General features: G+C 43.9%; 1 protein-coding gene across 1 annotated transcript in view; it reads left to right on the plus strand.

The window, feature by feature from the left end:
* The window catches only part of ALK (ALK receptor tyrosine kinase), a 1,238,429-nt gene that overhangs the window by 614,195 nt on the left and 606,004 nt on the right, over positions 1 to 18,230 (plus strand). The window contains exon 4 of the mRNA XM_007938814.2: positions 8,095 to 8,296. Coding sequence (XP_007937005.1) covers positions 8,095 to 8,296 — 202 coding nt within the window. The remainder of the gene's footprint in view (positions 1 to 8,094; positions 8,297 to 18,230) is intronic.

Raw genomic sequence — 18,230 nt, forward strand, 5'->3', positions numbered from 1 at the left:
TAGCCACTCCTCGGAAGGAAGGTTGGGCAATCTACTTCTGTAGTGATACTGCCTTGGAAACCCAAGGAGGGGTCCTATGAGTTGGGTCTGACTCGACAGCACAAAACAACAACAACAACATAGGGTCACTATGAGTTGGAATTGACTCATCAGCAATGCGTTTTGGGGTAGCATCAACCTGTAAACAAACCACACAAGATTTAACGATCCATACACCACCTTGACAATGCAAAGGAAAAGCCCAGCTGGTCTGGGAGGTGGATGTGGGAGAGGTGAAGTGCAAGGAAGGGCAAGATGACTAACTGCCTCATCTTATAGTGAAGTGAGTCAAGTGTACTGATAAAGCTGATAGAACAAGTAACAAACAGATCATGTAAAGTTAGAAAGGTAAGCAACAAAAGGTAAAAAATGGTCTAAAAAATATGTCAAGAATTACAAAGAAGTTGTATTAGCTAAATCCTCATCTTTCATACTATTGGGTTGTTGGAAAAAATCTGAAATTATTACACCAAGTAAGAACCTACTGAGGTTAAGAATAATATTTAGAATTATAATTGTAACTACCAAATATAAAGAAAAATCTCTTAAAAATGTTACTTCTGGAGTATGGGACTTAGTGGGGAAAGCAGGATTTTGGGATAGTTTTTTTTTTTTTTTCAAAGTCACTATATTATTATAGGGAGGAGCTCTGGTAGCATAGTGCCTAAGGCACTTGACTGCTAACCAGGAGGCTGGTGGTTCAAACCCATCAGCCACTCCCTGGAAGGAAGGTTGGGCAATCTACTTCCGTAATGATACTGCCTCAGAAACCCAAGGAGGGGTCGCTATGAATCGGGTCCAACTTGACGGCACATAACAACAACAACAACATATTATTATTATAAGCTGTTCCGAACTATTTATTTCACTTCTTGCCGTATGTATGTATATATGACTTTGATTTTTTTAAAACTATTGAGTTTTAATACAGTGGCAGGCTCTGTACTAGACAGCTGGCATCTGGAGACAGTACTCCCTTCTAGCAGGGGCATACCCAGAAGCAAATGATTTTAGGACAAGAGGCCTTTGCAGGGATGCATTAGTGTAAATCTGGGGAGAGAAAGGCAGGGCAGGGAATCACGGTTCACTTCTCAGCCAGAAAGTTTACAGAGTATTTGGCCAATTGATTGAAGCTGTTGGTTTAGAATTGTCAGGAGAGGTAAATTAGGAGAAGTCTTTAGGATTTGGGGCCTTGGAGACTTGATGTGGTTCCCTTACACTGATAATATTCTAGGCCAGCAGATAGAATTACTGACAGTTTGGAGCTGTAAGAGTCCTTAGAGAGATGCTATACAACCCTCTCATTTTACAAACAGAGGAAATTTGCTAGTGACAGAGCTAAGGCTCAAATTCAGTTCTAATTCCAAGTTTACAATAAATAAATAAATAAATAAAACCCTCAGTGTCATTTAGTCAGATTCGACTCATAACGACCCTGCCTTGGGTTTCCGAGGTGATATCACTATGGAAGTAGCTTGCCCAACCTTCCTTCTGAGGAGTGGCTGGTGGGTTTGAACTGCCAGCCTTTTGGTTAGCAGTCAAATACCTTAGGCACTATGCCACCAGAGCCCCTAAAAAGAGTGCTATGGGCCAGGCATAGTGCTGGCCAAACTAAGTTTTAAAGAATTTGTCAAAGACCCATAACTGAATAGAAACAGAGCTTGGTAAGAAAGTGTCTGTCTGATCTCAAGGTTCATGCTCCCTGGTTTCTGGCTCATAATTTTCTGGCTGACATGATAGCAAAGCTATATAGATGACCACAAGTAAAAAATAATAACCACTTCATATTTAATTTTTGAGCATATCAACATGAGTCAGTAATAAGGAAAGCAAAATCTGAGCACTGGATGGGCATGGCTCTTTGATCTCCTTCCCTACTCCCTCCTGGCCCACGCTGGGGCAAGGTATGTGTGCTGCTAGACCATCCTTCTTAATTAGAAGGGACCCAAGGAGCCCTCACATAGCCCCAAGCTATTCTGAGAAAAATAAACAGGAAACGGAAAAAGGGAGAAGAGAGATAAATTCTCCTGAAAAGATTTATACTGACAATATCCCAAGAAGCTTATGAAATGCTTTTTTTTTTTTTTTTTTTTTCCTTTTTTTGGTAGGGGAAAGCTGCTGATGAAGAGATATCTCTCAACTATAGGGTTTCATTGAGAGTAGAAATACTTTAAGCTCAGTCTTTTATTGATAGTCCAGTTGCACAAACTAAAATTCATATAAAAATCATCTCACATATTAGAACTGGAAAAGTAATCCATTTTCCAGTCAGGTTTGAAAGAGTCCCGTATTGAGATACTGAATTACAGGAATAGAATTTCCATGCTGTTTCCACACCCAGAAAGAAAGATGAGTGATGCAGGGATAGCTCCACATCCTCTGGATTTTCTCCTTTGTGCTGGGAACTTGGGTTTCCCATGTGTGTGTATGTGTCTGTGTGTATCCGTGTGCATGCATGCACACACATGCACACACATGCAGGTAATCTTTCTGAGAAGAAGGGGGGCATCTCCTTCATTTTCCCTACCTTCTTTCTTTCAGTAGCTCAATAAATTACTGGTTTCAACCCACCTTTCTACCAACTTGAAAACATCTCAGTAGGGCACAGTTGCTGCTCCCTTTATGTGAAAACTGTATCTCTCAGGACATTGGATGGGCTTCATTCTAACCCCAGACCATGCTTCTAGAGAGTGTGGAGCAAGGCTCTGTCCCAAGAATTGATTCCTGAGCCCTCGCCTGCTCTGGACAGATACACACTAACATATTGGAAACCCTAGTCAGTACCAGAGTCTATTTCCCAACATGCACCTTTGTTTACAATGGTAACATATTCAAAACCTCATATGTGCATTTAGTCACATTCTTTGCCTGGTGTAGACTGCTGTGTAGGATGTGGTTAGGTCAACACTGACATCCCCTTCCCCACACCATACCACATTAATCTTCTTGAAGCAGCACTGTGATGGTATCACTACCCTACTCAAAAACTTTTCTGGCTCCTCATTGTCTACAAAATAAAGCTGTTAATCTTTAGCCAGGAATTAAATGCACTTTATGGTCGGTCTGATCCCACATGATACCATCCCAGCCCTCCTTATTTCCCAGTTTTCTCTTCATGCATTCCACTCTGCAATTAAATTCTGTATCCCACTCTACAGCCAAACTCTGCCACTCACTGATTTCTAACTCTAGGCCTTTAACCACTGTCTTCACTTCAATTCACTTCAATTCTGGTAGGACCAGATCTGCAAATTATCTTCATTTTTCCTTCCCTTTTGGATCAGTCTCAAAGGTCATCTCCTTTATGAACCATCCCAACGGGACCTAAGTCTCCTTCCTGAGGCCTCCCCAAGTGTTTTACCTGTATGGGTCTTATGACTTTATAACCTCTATTGCTTATTATCTGGAGACATCTCTTTACCCCTACTGGATCTGGTGTTCCTCAAAGGCCAGAACTGTGCCTGGTTCATATCTGTGTCCCCAGGGTAGAGTCAGTGCTTGGATGTTTGCTCAAAATATACATTCAGTACATGAAATTTGAGGGCAAGAAGGAGTGAAGAAGAAAGTGGTAAAATCAGTTTGGTAAAATCTGCCCCCTTTTCTCCCTTACCTACCCTCTGAATTCCTAAGCTACACAGCCTGGCCATGAGGTAGACTGTTCACATTTTAGGCAAAAGAACACAGTGGCTTAATGAGAAAAATGAAAGGAAAAGAGAACTGAATTAGGAGTCCAGAGACCTGGAGTCTAGTCTTAACTTTGCAACTGAGACTTCTGACAAGTCATTTTCACATCCTGATCTCCATTTTGCTTCTTAGAAAAGTGAGAGGATTGTGTTTGATGATCTTTAATTCCTTTCCAATTCTGAATCTTTGATTCTACATTCTTTCCTTTACCCCTGTTCTCATGAGAGGAATATTACCTCATAATAATATAGAACAATACTGTAAATGATTTCCCGAGGGCTGTAAAGTACTTTTCAAATGTTCCTATACCTTGCCAACTTCCTACAAATTAAAGGAGTTTCCATTTCCAGTACTTCTGCCCATGTCCCTGATCCAGAGGAATATTGTGCTGTAGCTGATTATAGCTGTAGGTCACATTTACCTGCTTACACAAGGTTGCAAATCTCCAGTTCCTGCTACAATACCATATCCTTGGAAAATGCTTTACTTCAGGTAGGCATCACCCATCTGTCATCTGCATCACTCTTTATGCAAGCTGCTAGTTCATTTGCCTATTTGTAAATAAGTTTATCAGCAAAGGGAGACTAATTTGAAATGCTGGAGGTCATTTAAGAAGACTGAGCACTCATTAGCTGGTCCCCATTGAGGAAGTAAAGGATTTGCTGGAATGACTTCCATCGCAGAAGAAGCGGTATTGAATTGTCCAAAGCTTCAATGCAGAAGTGCAGCAAGTAAAATTAATGCATTCTGCCTAGAACAATAAAATGGTGCTGTGTTTTTATGCTGACAGTAATCCCTGTGAATGTAGGTTTCTTGAAGGTCATTTGGCCTGTGCTACTGGAATTAGGGTTGGTTTGCCCCAGAGAAAAACTGCCATAGGCGTGGCACCAGGGGGATTTGTAGGGCTTCCTTTGTGGAGACCAGCTACAAATTCCCATGACTCATAGACTCAAAGAGCTGAAATGGATCTTAGAGATTATTGAGTTTAGCCAACCCTTCTCACCCCATTTCATAAACAAGGAAACTGAAACATAAACAAGTTATGCTTTGCCCAGGATCATTCAGCTAGTAAGCAAAGGAGCAGAACATGTGCTCTTAACCATTACATAATACGTAACCCAACTAATCCTCCTCCAAACCACCCACCTCTCAAAAAAACTCACCATAACTCTATTTGAGAGCCTAGAGCCAACATACATTCCTGGGGAACTCTGAGTTGCTCAGCTGACATAAATGGAGTCCCAACTTGGGTGAATGTAATGTAGATATCCCAAGTCACATTTCAACTGTGGCATGTAGAGTGGCCCAACATCCCCGAGTTTGCAGAGTACAGAGCTGAAAGAATTGGAGAAAAAAATTTAAGACTTGAGTTGCAATATTTAAGGATTTTATGGGCAAGCATTGAACAATCCAGGAATCAACAAAAGAAGATGGAAGGAATACACAGAGTCATTGTACCAAAAAGAATTGGTTGGTGTTCAACCATTTCAGGAGGTAGCCTATGATCAAGAACCAATAGTATTGAAGAAAAAAGCCCAAGCTGCATGGAAAGCACAGGCACAACAGGCTTCAGGAATTGATGGAATCCCAATTGAGATGTTTCAACAAATGGATGCAATGCTGGAAACGCTCACTATGGCAAGAAATTTGGAAGACAGCTACATGACCAACTAACTGAAAGAGATCCATATTTGTGCCCATTCAAAAGAAAAGTGATCCAACAGAATGCAGAAATTATCAAACAATATCATTAGTATTGAACACAAGTAAAATGTTGCTGAAGATAATTCAAAAATGGTTACAGCTGTATATCCACAGGGAACTGCTAGAAACTCAAGCCAGATTCAGAAGAGGATGTGGGAGGAGGGATATCACTGCTAATGTCAAATGAATCTTGCCTGAAACCAGAGAATATCAGAAAGATGTTTACCTGTGTTTTATTGACTATGGAAAGGCATTTGACTATGTGGATCATAACAAAATATTCGTAACATTACACTGAATGGGAATTCCAGAACACTTCATTATGCTCATGTGGAACCTGTACATAGACCAAGATGCAGTTGTCCAAACAGTACAAGGGGATACTGTGTGGTTTAAAATCAGATAAGATATGTGTTAGGGCTGTACACTTTCACCACAGTTACTCAATCTGTATGCTAAGCAAATCATCCAAGAAGCTGGACTATGTGGAGAAAAACACAACATCAGGATTGAAGGAAGACTTACTAACAACCTGAGATATGCAGATGGTATACCTTGCTTGCTGACAGTGATAAGATTTGAAGCACTTACTGATGAATATCAAAGACTACATCCTTCAGTGTGGATTACAACTAAACGTAAGGAATCCTCATAACCAGTCTGCAAAAATGGCACAGAAGCCACATGTTCTGACTTCCTCTAATCCCACAAGAGGAAGGCAGAATCACTATCAATAGCCCAAGGCCTATTATTGCAAGGCCAGACATGCTGCCTCCCTCCAGCCCTTTCACCAACTGTTCCTCCCAAAGCACCCACCACCTCTCTCCTGGGTTCAGTAATTCGCTGCAGTGGCCACACAGAGCTCACAGATTACGGGGTTTATTAGGGAAGCACCAGGCTACAATTCAAGTTCAGGAAGAATGCTCAGTCTCTCTCCCAGCCCACCATCTCTCAGCCAAGTCTCTCACAGTCTCTCCCCCAGCAGTGCATGTCCCTTGGTGTCTTACTCAGCAATGCCTGTCTCTTGCATCTCTTTCCCAGCAGCACATGTCTCTTTCAGCAGCGCATGTCTCTTTCAGCAGCACGTCTTCCTCAACCAGCAGTCAGGGAGAGTTCTGCCTCTAGGAGGACTCCTTTCCAGCACGGCAGGGTAGTCAAACTAGCCAATCATAGCATCAGAACTCTAAGCACGTGAGAGAGAGTGGACACCTCCCAGAACATTGTTTTGTGCCACTCCCAACAGAAATACTCCAGGTGGACAACTTCAGCAATCAGGAGCTCCTCAGTTGCTCATAGAAAATCCCACCTTGGAGTTTACAAAGACTTATGGGTAGAAAAGCCACAGTAAGTAATTTACTACACTGCACAGTCAATAAGCAGCATTCTGATAAATAGAGAAGTTGTAAAGGATTTCATTTTACTTGGATCCACAATCAATGTCCATGGAGGCAACAATCAAGAAAGGATTGCATTGGCAAATGTGCTGCAAAAGACTCTTTAAAGTATTAAAAAGAAAGATGTCACTTTGAGCACTAAGTTCTGCCTGACTCAATCCATCGTATTTTTAATCATCTTATATGCATGCAAAAGCTGGACAATGATTAAGAAAGACCAAGTAGAATATTAAATGCACTGTGGACTGCTAGAAGAATGAACAAATCTGTCTTTGAGGAAGTGCAACCAGAATGCACCTTAGAAGCAAGGATGGTGAGACATTGTCTCATGAAATTCAGACATGTTATCAGGAGGGGCCAGTCCCTGAAGAAGGGCATCATGCTTGGTAAAGTAGAGGGTCAGTGAAAAAGCGGAAGACCCTCAACGAGATGGACTGACACAAGGTTATAATAATACACGCAAACATAAAGATTATGAAGATGGTGCAGGGCTGACCAGTATTCTGTTCTGTTGTATGTAGGGTTGCTATGATTCAGAGCTGAGTCAACGGCACCTAACAGCAACAGAGATACCACATCTATGTTTCCAAGATGGCACTGACGCTCTGGCTCCACTGAACACATTTACGGAGGAATTAACTCTCTTCAGCCTGTCCCCTAGACCAGGATGAAAATCTATGGGAATGTCTTAGTTGGGTCTCTGACTCTGGTCACTCTTTGGGGGTTTAAGTTATAACCCCTAATCTTCACATGTTACCCATGGGACTTTGCCAATTGTGTTTATTGGCTAGTAAAAGATCTATGAACCGTCATTTCTACATTAATAGAGAAGACAGTCAGTCTAAATCAAGTAACTGATGATTTATAGGGTGCGTCCTCTCTGCCAAAATCTATGTGAAGTGCTCTCGTGCATTATCTCACATACTCTTCACAAGGACACTTGGAAATATATATTTATATTCCCATTTTACAGATGAAAAACCAGAGGCTCAAGGGTACAAAACTGGTAAGTGGTGGAGCTAAGCAAATTGGAACCAAGGTCTGCCTGGTTATGAAGCCCATGCCCCCAGTCACTGACCTCCTGCCTCAGGTTATGCTTTTTACAAAGAAAAAAATAAGAAGTTAGAGAGTTAGGCTTGTGGACAGAATGGGATAGAGCCCTCCTCGGACAGCACTAGTTATAGTGCTGGGGCCTCTAAACCCTGCAACAGGGCTGCTGCTGGTCCTCCTGTCTGGACACATATTCAAATTCACTTTCCCTATCTCTCTCCAGGCTCCTTCCTCCTCCTCAATACCTCAGCAAACTCCAAGCACACCATCCTCAGCCCATGGATGCGGAGCAGCAGTGATCACTGCACCCTGGCTGTCTCGGTGCACAGGCACCTGCAGCCCTCTGGGAGGTATGTGGCCCAGCTGCTGCCCCACAACGAGGCTGGACAAGAGATCCTCCTGGTGCCCAGTCCAGGGAAGCATGGGTAAGTCTTCCCCAGGCCCAAGATTGATTTTTATAAAAGGTGATTTGGCTTTTGGCTGCAATTTTCCAGAATCTAAGACATCTACTTAAAACTCACAATAGTCTTTTAATGGGTAGGGTCCAAATTGAGCTATTACTGCTAATATTCCCTGAGTAGTGTCTCAGGCATTGATCTGTGGGTCTCTCTGACCGCCCTGGCTGACGATCTTTCCAGAGGGCAGAGGATCAGCTGTTACAGTGGGCATTTAATGAGTGGGTGTTAAATATATTCATTTCCCAAAGACCAGATGGAGCCAAGAAGTAAACAGCCAAGGGGAGTGTTAAAGGCAGAAATTAAAGTAATTTAATATGCTGGAAACTGGGCTTTACCAGCAAAACTTGGGCAGGAAGGGAAAGGACAACATATTATGGCTACCCACGTAGCTCCTACTGGACTGAGGACTCCAAAGCAGAATTGGTCATTGGATATCACCTCAGTATCAGTTCAGTAGCTATTGGATGAGAGATTGGTCCTAGAGCCTCCAAATCTTACACAATATTGAAGACACAGCCAATACCCATGTCACTGAAATTCTCTAAGCTTTCTGGAGATGCTCACTTGCTTTCTCAGTTATCCACAGGAACTCTAGAAGTAGTGACATTGGATACTGGAGCCAGGGTATCACTGTGCCTGTCCCCCTCCCCCATTCCATAAGTGTAAATACTGCCCCATGACCCCAGTTTTTAAAGGATATAGATCTGATTATGTTAGACAAAGGTGAAGGATCTTTCTTGTGGCATATTTGCTAGAGAGAGATCCCAAATCTCTACCTTTTCTGGAGGAAAAAAATACCTTTTTCAGAGGGGTCTCATCTGAATGATGACTGCTACGCACTCTCCACCCCTGTGATGGGGGAGACCCTGTCTATTGTTTTTCCACTAAAGCAGTATGGGCCTTTTGGTAATTTCTTGAAACTCGTCTCTACCCTTCTGCATTCTACTAATCCATCTGTGCTTAAGTTGTGCTTAAAAGAACTACAAGCTGCTGCAATCCCAGCAGGAATGAAATCTTGGCATCAGAAGGGTACTCTCCCCAGACCTGAGATCCACTGATTTTCCTTCTGAAATGCTTCTTTGGGCTGGCTGGGAGGTCCTAGCTACCAATTGCCTCTTGCTGTGCTAACCAGGAGGAATGTCGTAGCTTTAGACTGTCCACAGTTTTGGGTGGAAAGCACTCTGGAACCAACCTTCCTTTCAGCATGGACTCCTTTCCCAGGGCCCATTTGGTAAGGCTTCCCAGCCATTGGCAAGGCTGATGGCTTTGTGGAGCCACCATATACATATTTGCCCAGCTTCATGAGCTGATCATTCTGACTTATGTTTTCACCATTGCCTCCCACCCCACCAAGCCTGGCAGAACCAGGGAGTACTGTTCTTGCTTGCTAAGCCTCAGCCATCCACTGTGGTGCCATGGAGTAGAGTGTGAGGTCTTCCAGAAGGACAGACTGAAAATGTGCCTGAGTATGAGAGGAAAAGTGCTCTTCTGCATGCCAGTATCCTTTTCCTTGTAGAGCACAGTCAGAAAGATGATACTGACCCTTGATATGACTAGCCATAGGGAGTGTGCAAGGTGTTTCCCCCTCTTTATTTCCCTATGGTCATGATTATCAAGCCAGTTCTCATGTAACAGATGGGAAAACAGGCAGAGAGAGGAAGTAAGTAGTTACCTGTGGCCCTACAGGTTTCCCCTTTCCTCATTCATGCTATTTCTAGGAAATCCACCATGAGAACTCAGGGGAAAAGGGTGGGATTGGAAAAGAGAAAATAGAAAATAAAAGAACCTTATAAATAAAGGTGATTTAGATCCTTTAGAACCTTGGGACAAGTGAAGTGGGGGCAGCCTCACCTCCTATGTGGTGAGAACTAGGAGACTGAGACCCTCCAGTGAGGGCAGCCTATGAACTTGTAGTTCTCCAGACTACATGGCCACTAGCCTCAAGGGCATACCTCTGGCCCATTGTCCTCTTCCCAGTATGACTCTTTCATCATCAGAGGACTTGGTCTGTCTTCTAGAGGGGGTGACTTGAGGCAGGAGAAAGGGAGCCAGAGGGGCTGAGACAAATCTAGCAATGTGGCAAGTTTGCTTGGCATGGTCCCTGAATCCACAAGCCCAGGCTACATGCATCTTGGGCACAGAGATGTTCTCTTCCAGCCCTGGCAGTGCCATTCCCATCTGGGATTTAGTGATGAGCAAGAGTGATTTCACTGCTAAATTAAAAGATGCCTGGGCCAGCCTGCCCCCTCCCCCCAACAAGATCAATGTGGTGAGGGTGGATGGTGGCAGCTAAAGGGGCAATCAATAGATGCTGTACTGCTGAAGAATTCTGCTCCCTCTCCATCTTGGCAAGCTGCAAGGCACAAGGCACTTGACCAGCAAATCAAAGCACTATGGGTTTTTGTATAGAGCTGAACTAGGGCTTCTCAGCTTCAGCACTATTGACATTTTGGGCTGGTAATTCTTGGGGGTGGGGCCTGTCCTGTCCATTGTGGAATCCTTATAGCATTCCTGGCCTATACCTAACAACCTCAGATATCTACCAACATTGCAAAATGTCCTCTTGGGGTCAAAATCATTCCCACTGAGAACAACTGTTAAAAGAAACATTTGGAACTGGGAAGAACCTTGGGATTTACCTGATTCACTCCCTCAATTTAATGGGGATCCAAGTCCCAGAAAGAGGAAAGGACTTGTTCTGGGTCACATAATGAGTTTCAGTTTTAGTGGGTATGTGCCAGTCACTATCCTAGGTCCTGGGATTGTAACGAAGTATAAGGCCCAGTCTCCACCCTTGAATAATAACTTTGTTGTTGTTGTTGTTATGTGCCGTCGAGTCAAACCCAACTCATAGCGACCCCTCCTTGGGGTTCCGAGGCAGTATCACTACGGAAGTAGAATTGCCCAACCTTCCTTCCGATGAATAATAACTACCACTAACATTTATTAATTGCTTGCTGGATATGCTAGCCGGTCACTGCTGCTCATTTTACATACAGCCCAATGAATACTCACAACAAAATAAAGCAGTGCTGTTATTATCTTGCATCTTAAAGAAAAGGAAACTCAATGAGGTCATATGATTTGCCCAAGCTCTCTGCCTAGGGCATTGTAGAAGGGATCTGAACCTAGACGGCCTGACATCAGGCTATTTTTAGCCAAAGAGCAATGCTGGAAGATTGGTCCTGCAGTAAAATGATCATTGTGATGGGAATCAGCAGCCCTGAACTCAAGTTCTACTTCACCATTCAATCATCAGTTCAATGAAAATCATTTATTGAGTATGTTCTATCTGTTAGGGCCATAGAGAGGAGTCCTGGTGGCACAGTGGTTAAGCACTTGACTGCTACCTAAAAGGTCAGCAGTTCAAACTCACTAGCTTCTCTATGAGAGAAAGATATATCTTGCTGCTTCCATAAAGATTACAGCCTTGGAAACCCTATGGGGCAGTTCTTAACTATCTGTCCTACAGATATATAGGACCAATTCTTCCACCAAGGATGTTCCATAAACCAGCTAATGACTTCAGACAAGTCCCATCCCCTCTGTGGTAGTTAAGGTTATGTGTCATCTTGTCTGGGCTGTGGTTTTGAGGCTTGACAGCTAGATGTAGTTGTTCCGCATGACAAGATTGTAACCTCTTCCATGGTGGAATCTGCTGTGAGCAGCTAAGTAGTTGAAGGGAAGTTGCCTTTGGGCTGTGGCCTGCTTCCAGTAAATATGAAAAAGCTTTGAGAAAGGTCTCTAGTTTTCAGCACATTTGGATCCTGCATTTGGCCAAGTCTTCATCTCCAGTTCCTGGACTTGAACCAACAGCCTGCTGTTAGCTGCTGATCTTGGGATTGTTCCTGGACTTAAACAGTGGTCTGCCATTTTGCTTGCCAATGCTGGGATCATATCATTTTACTGCTGCTCACTTTGCATACAATCTTAGGTTCATTGCCCTCAGCAGCCACCAGCTGCATGAGTCAGAAGAAGCCTCTAGCTTGCTCAGTGAGCCTGGAACAAGAGGTGGAGCTGAAACCCAAAGTCGATGGTCCTTCACCCAGCCCCTAGAGCCAGCACTCTGAAATCAGACTTCTAGTCTCCTAAACTGTGAGAGAATAAAGTCCTGTTTGTTAAACCCATTCCTCTGTGGTATTTCTGTTATAGCAGCACTAGAGGACTAAGACAGTCTCCCAAGCCTCAGTTTCACTATCTGCAAAGTAGAAGTGATGAAGCCTGCCTTGCCCACATGTTGTTGCAAGGGTCAATGCAATAAATGATGTGAAGGATTTGCATGCTCTGAGCATGATGCAAATGTAGAAGGTCACTAATTAATATCCAAAGCTGCTTTGCTCTGCTCAGAGTTTGGGATCACAGATGATTGAGACTCATCTGCCCTCTGGTTATGAGGTCTCACCAGTCTCAAGGAACCTTTGGTTTTGAGGCAGCAGTGTGCCTCACTGAAAGCTCACTCTCTTTAATGTCAGAGATGACTTCAGCAGCTTGAGGCTCTGAGGATGAGGGGGACACAGTGATATCCTGGTAGTGATGACTGTGATGATTACAAACAGGGCTGGCTTCCTCTCATACCTGAAGATGGTGGTTTGGGGACCGCTGTTAGGAAAATAGCATTCAGTGTTTGTAGTTACAAGGGAGGAAGTTATAATAACTGAGTCGCCTGGGAAAAGCCTGACTCAGAGGAGTGGGCTGAGGAACAAAAAGGCAGACACCACCAAGTCCCCCAGAAACCACTGAGTCATGAGCGCACAGTGCCGGCTGGCGCACAACGTCAGCAGAGCAGCCAGTGCCTGTCTGAAAGCGCTAAGAGGCAAGGGAAGGCAGTTCAGGCATTCACAGCAGCTGCTCCCTTCCTAGTCACCAGGATCACAACAGAGCACACAGGGCATAATGAACCTCAGAGCGTGAGCAGCCACATCTGCTGAGGTGGCCTAGCCTTGGGAGGTCTCCCAGGGGACAGACAGAAGGCATGCCTGGCCTGCTCACCTGCCAACCAGAATGGCTATAGGCAAGGTAGCCAAGAAACCGGGTCTACCAAAGATGTCAGCTGTGGCTGGCCACAGATGTGGATAGGCTTAGGATATCTTAGCTAGAATTTAGAGGGCACAGAGTTCCCAAGAGTTAAAAGAATATGATAACTATTTAATATGGCAAGATGTGAAATGACTTAAAGAAAATGGCTCATATTGTACCTGGACTGTGGTAGATACTTAATAAATGTAGATCTTGTTCTTCTCATACATTCCTTTAACAAGCATGGCTTGAGTGCCTCCATATACAGCTATTATTAGTTGCCATCCAGTGGGCTCCCACTCATGATGACCTCCTGTACAACAGAAGGAAATGTTGCCCACTCTTGCAACTTCGTCACAATCATTGATATGCTCAAATCCATTGTTGTGGCCACTGTGTGTTTTGAGTGCCTTCTAACTGAGGGGGCTTATCCTCCATCACTACATCAGACAACTATCCTCCATCACTATAACAGATAATGCTCTGTTGTGACTCATGGGGTTTTCATTGGCTAATTTTCAGAAGTATATTGCCAGGCCTTTCTTCCTACTGCCATGTAATAGGTGCTAGGAATACACAGCCAAAGATGATATGGTCACTGCCTTCAAGGAATGGCCAGTCCAGTAAGAAAGAAACAAGTGAAATATTAACAACACATCCTGGTACAAATGTCTTTAAATTGAGACCCACAGATAGTAAGAGGCTGAACAGAGAGAAATGACCAGGAGAGCCAGCAGACAGCCCAGCTCCTCATCTGCCTAGTAAGCACCCCACTGCACTGCACTGCCATTCTGCTGAAAGCAATACTATAGAAAAGTCAACCCAGCAACAGCAATTGACTGTGTGAATTCAGTGCCCTTTGGACTTAGGACAAACTCAAGGACTGGTGGTGTTTTGGATGGAGGAGGCTATGGAGATATTTCCTGGGTTCCTTTCCCAGCACAAGTCTCCCTTCCTCTTTGAACTCACAACTCTGTCTTTGGAGTCTGGGGACTTTATTATGTGTGACCAGACCTATACCATATGTTAGAGAAGAATTGGGCCCTGAGAGGATAGAAGTTTGTAATCATTGAATTACTAATACTTGACAAGATGTTTTAGATCTAAAGGATTTGGTAATACTCCATCTTGAGCCAAGATAAACTGTCAGGGCTACTTCACAACACAAACAAGGCTCATTCCAGAGAACAACAGAGAAATGCAATTCTCCTTGGCACAAAGCCTCACCTTTCCACAAGAACTCAACCCTTAGAACCCAGAAGAGACTTGAGTTAAAACCCTTCCCACCAGCCTCCTTGATGAGGCAGCAGAGGCCTCAGGTGTGGCATGATCACAGTGTAGCCAGTCCCATCTCCATCTTGGCATTCCTGAGCCAACCTTCCCCACGCTCCCTTCTGTGTTTTCAGATGAGTGCTGCATCAGGACCCCCTCAAACCTTACCACCCTCAAATTAGCATCTACAGCTTCCCTCCAGGTCCCCACATAGCTGCCATGTTTATTTAAGCCAATCAGTTCTGACCGAAGATCCTAGCTTTGAGAATCAGTAACAATTCTAACAGGAGATGTGCCGGAGTAATTTAATACGAATAGGTATTGATTTGTGGGTGTCAGGGGATGTGTCAGGCTTTCAGTCCTGGTTCCAGCACTCATTTGCAGCATGGTTATGGGACAACCACAGCTTCTTACTCTCTGTGGTGATTTCCATCTGCTCTCTCTTGGTGTCCCTCCTCCATCCCTGCAACACCAGCAACTCCCATCTCAGGATGCCACCAGGAGTGGGATAGCTGGAAGTGATTCTTCCCACCCTGTTGTCCAATTCTTTGGGCACTCCCAGGATGATAAAGAGGAGGGTACCCCCTTGTGTTGTTTGCTGCCTTTGAGTCATCTCCCAACTCCCAGCAACCCCATGCATAATGAGAGAAAGGTTGCCCAGTACTGCACCATCCCCATGATCAGTTATGATCAGTTATGGATGAGTCATTGTGATCCACAGAGTTTTCATTGACTGATAGGCAGAACTTGTTTGCCAGGCCTTTCTTCCTGGTTCCTCTTAGTCTGGAAGCTCCCCTGAATCTGTTCAGCATCATAACAACATGCAAGCCTCCACTGACAGATGGTTGGTGGCTGCACATGAGGTGCTTTGACTGGGAGTTGAACCTGGGTCTCCTACATGGAAGACTTAACATTCTATCACTGAACCACCAATGCCCAAGAAGGAGAGCACCCCATACTGACCACTAATGCATGGAACTCTGAGTTGCACTGTAAGTAGACTGAATGAGCAAATCCCAGCGGCTGAGCCAGGGATGGTCTCAGAATAGGGCAGCTGTGGAAAGATGCCACAAGGCATTTGCTTCTTAAAAGAGGTCTGATTGCTTTTCCCAAGTGGTGGTGGGGTTTTAACTTTGGTTGGCCCAGAGAAATGTGGTGAGCGTGGTGAGTATGGGGAAATGAGAGGCCAGTGGCATTCAGCACATACAGCCAAAGTCCTCCTCGCATCCTACCTGCATGACAAACGGGATCAGGAATAAAAAAGGTGATCATTTATTGAAATTGATGCCCTGGAGTGGCAGTGTCACAATGATTTAATTTCAGACTCAGCTTTCTCTTACTTTCAAAGTCATTCATAGTGTCAGCTTCTCTCTTTTTCCCCTTGGTCTGAATAACACACTAATAAATATACAATAAGGGCTTTAATGTCTGGGTGATTTACACTAAAAAGAGAGAGCCATTCAAAGGCTTTAAAGATAATTTTTAAAAGCTTTAAAACTCACAACCCAAGCTTGGCGGGGGCATATTTCCCATATACCGTGGCATAGGAACAATAGTTCAGCCCAGCATTCTCTGAGCATGGGGTGGTCCTGAGACTTGGGGTGCTATATGTCCTGGGAGGTAGCCCCTACACCTTGTAAGCTCAGGCAAGTTGCTGAATCTATGAGCTTCCACTTTCTTTTCTGCAAAATGGAATGGAACTCTGAGTTAATAATTGTCCCACATCACAGAGTTGTTGTAAGGTTTAAATTAGGTAACATGCAAAGGAGCTAACCTAGAGCAGGTGCTAAGAATGCTTTCCTCCCCAGTGTCCCTCTAACTGGCCAGGCCTGGTCTCCCTCCAGGCTGCTCAGAGTGTGAGGTGTGAGCAGAGGAGATATCCCAGGTTAGGGACTTCACACCCCTCATTCTCGGAGTGCCTGTCTGTGTTCTTTAAGCTGGATCCCAGTGTACCAGCCCCACTATCTGTGCCAAGATGCCTAGGTGGACCAGATTCCTCATCCCTTTGTGTTATAATATTGAAAACAACCTTCTAGAGGAACTGGACTTTAAACTGTTAGTATGGTAGACATTGTGAATTGAATGGTGCCCCCAAAAAATATGTGTTATAAATCCTAAGTTCTATACTTGTGGAAAACCCGCCAGCCACTCCTCGGAAGGAAGATGGGGCAATCTACTTCCGTAATGATACTGCCTCAGAAACCCAAAGAGGGCTTGTTATGAGTCGGGTATGACTTGATGGCATGTAACAACAACAATATACTTGTGGAGCTCAGGTGGCACTGTGGTTAAGGCAGTGGGTTGCTAGCCAAAAGGTCTGCAGTTCAAATCTACGAGCTGCTCCATGGGAGAAAGATGAGGCAGTCTGCTTCTATAAATATTTACAGCCTTGGAAACTATATAGGGGTTGCTATGAGTCAGAATCAACTCTATGGCAATGAGTTACTTGTGGATGTAATCTCATTTGGGAATAGTGTTTTCTTTGTTATATTAATGAGGTCACATCAGTATAGGGTGTGTTTAAACCAATCACCTTTGAGATATGAAATGTGATGATTAGGCACAAAGGAGCAAACAGAGATGGCAGAAAAGATGGCATCTATCTAGATGCCATGCCACATGTAGATCGCCAAGGAACCAATAAACAAAAACTGAGAAGACAAAGGCCTTCCTCCAGAGCTGACAGAGAGAGAAAGCCCTCCCATAGAGCCAGTGCCCTGAATTCAGGTTTCTAGCCTCCTAAATAGTGAGAAAATAAATTTCTGTCTGTTAAAGCCATCACTTGTGGTATTTCTGTCAGAGCAGCACTAGGTAACTGGGTCTCAAGTTTTGATAGTTCAAATCAGAGCCACACATTTATAAGATTCACATGACTGCACATCTCAAGCAGCTCTAATTTTATTAGTCTTGGGAAGGGACATGAGCATATGGCATTTTAGAAAGGTCTGCAGGGACTGTGGTGAGAATCACAAATTGAGGATCATGGTGAACACCTTAGCTTGAATTGATTGATCACATTAGCTGATAACTTTACATAAGTTATAAGTACTAAAGATGAAAGTAAAGAAGAAAATTTGGAGAAGTGGGGTGGACTTAGGTGCACAGTGTAGAGTCATTTTCTTTAACACTTGGGCTACATAGACATAGTAGATAAGCTAGTGACAAGGCTGTCCTAATCCTGCCTGTGCAGCCCCCATGCCAGGGTAGCTGAGTGTGTCTAAGTCGATGTGTGTGACCTGTCTCCACTGGATTTACTCACATTACATCTATTATTCACTCTCCAAATGGACTGTAGCTTTCAAAGCCACAGGGGGTTGAGAAGAATACAGAGTGAACTGAGAAAAAAACAGACCTTTTATAAGCAGAGGGAGTCTTCATCCCAATCACCCATCCATTCATCCATCCATCTTCCACCTGCCCATCCATGCACTTACCCACCCATCTATTCACCCCCACCCATTTATCCATCCATTCTCTTTGTGCTTCAGCATGTCATGTCTTGAGTCTCATCTAGATCCCAGGTTAACAGCAGAGCCATGGTATTTTTATATATTCTTGAAGGTAGTTACTATTTTTTTTTTTTTTTTTTTATTAGGATTTGGGTGAAGATTTA

The sequence above is a fragment of the Orycteropus afer genome, unplaced genomic scaffold (genome assembly GCF_000298275.1).
Source record: "Orycteropus afer afer isolate SDZICR_OR568_19922 unplaced genomic scaffold, OryAfe1.0 scaffold00054, whole genome shotgun sequence".
NCBI lineage: Eukaryota > Metazoa > Chordata > Mammalia > Tubulidentata > Orycteropodidae > Orycteropus > Orycteropus afer.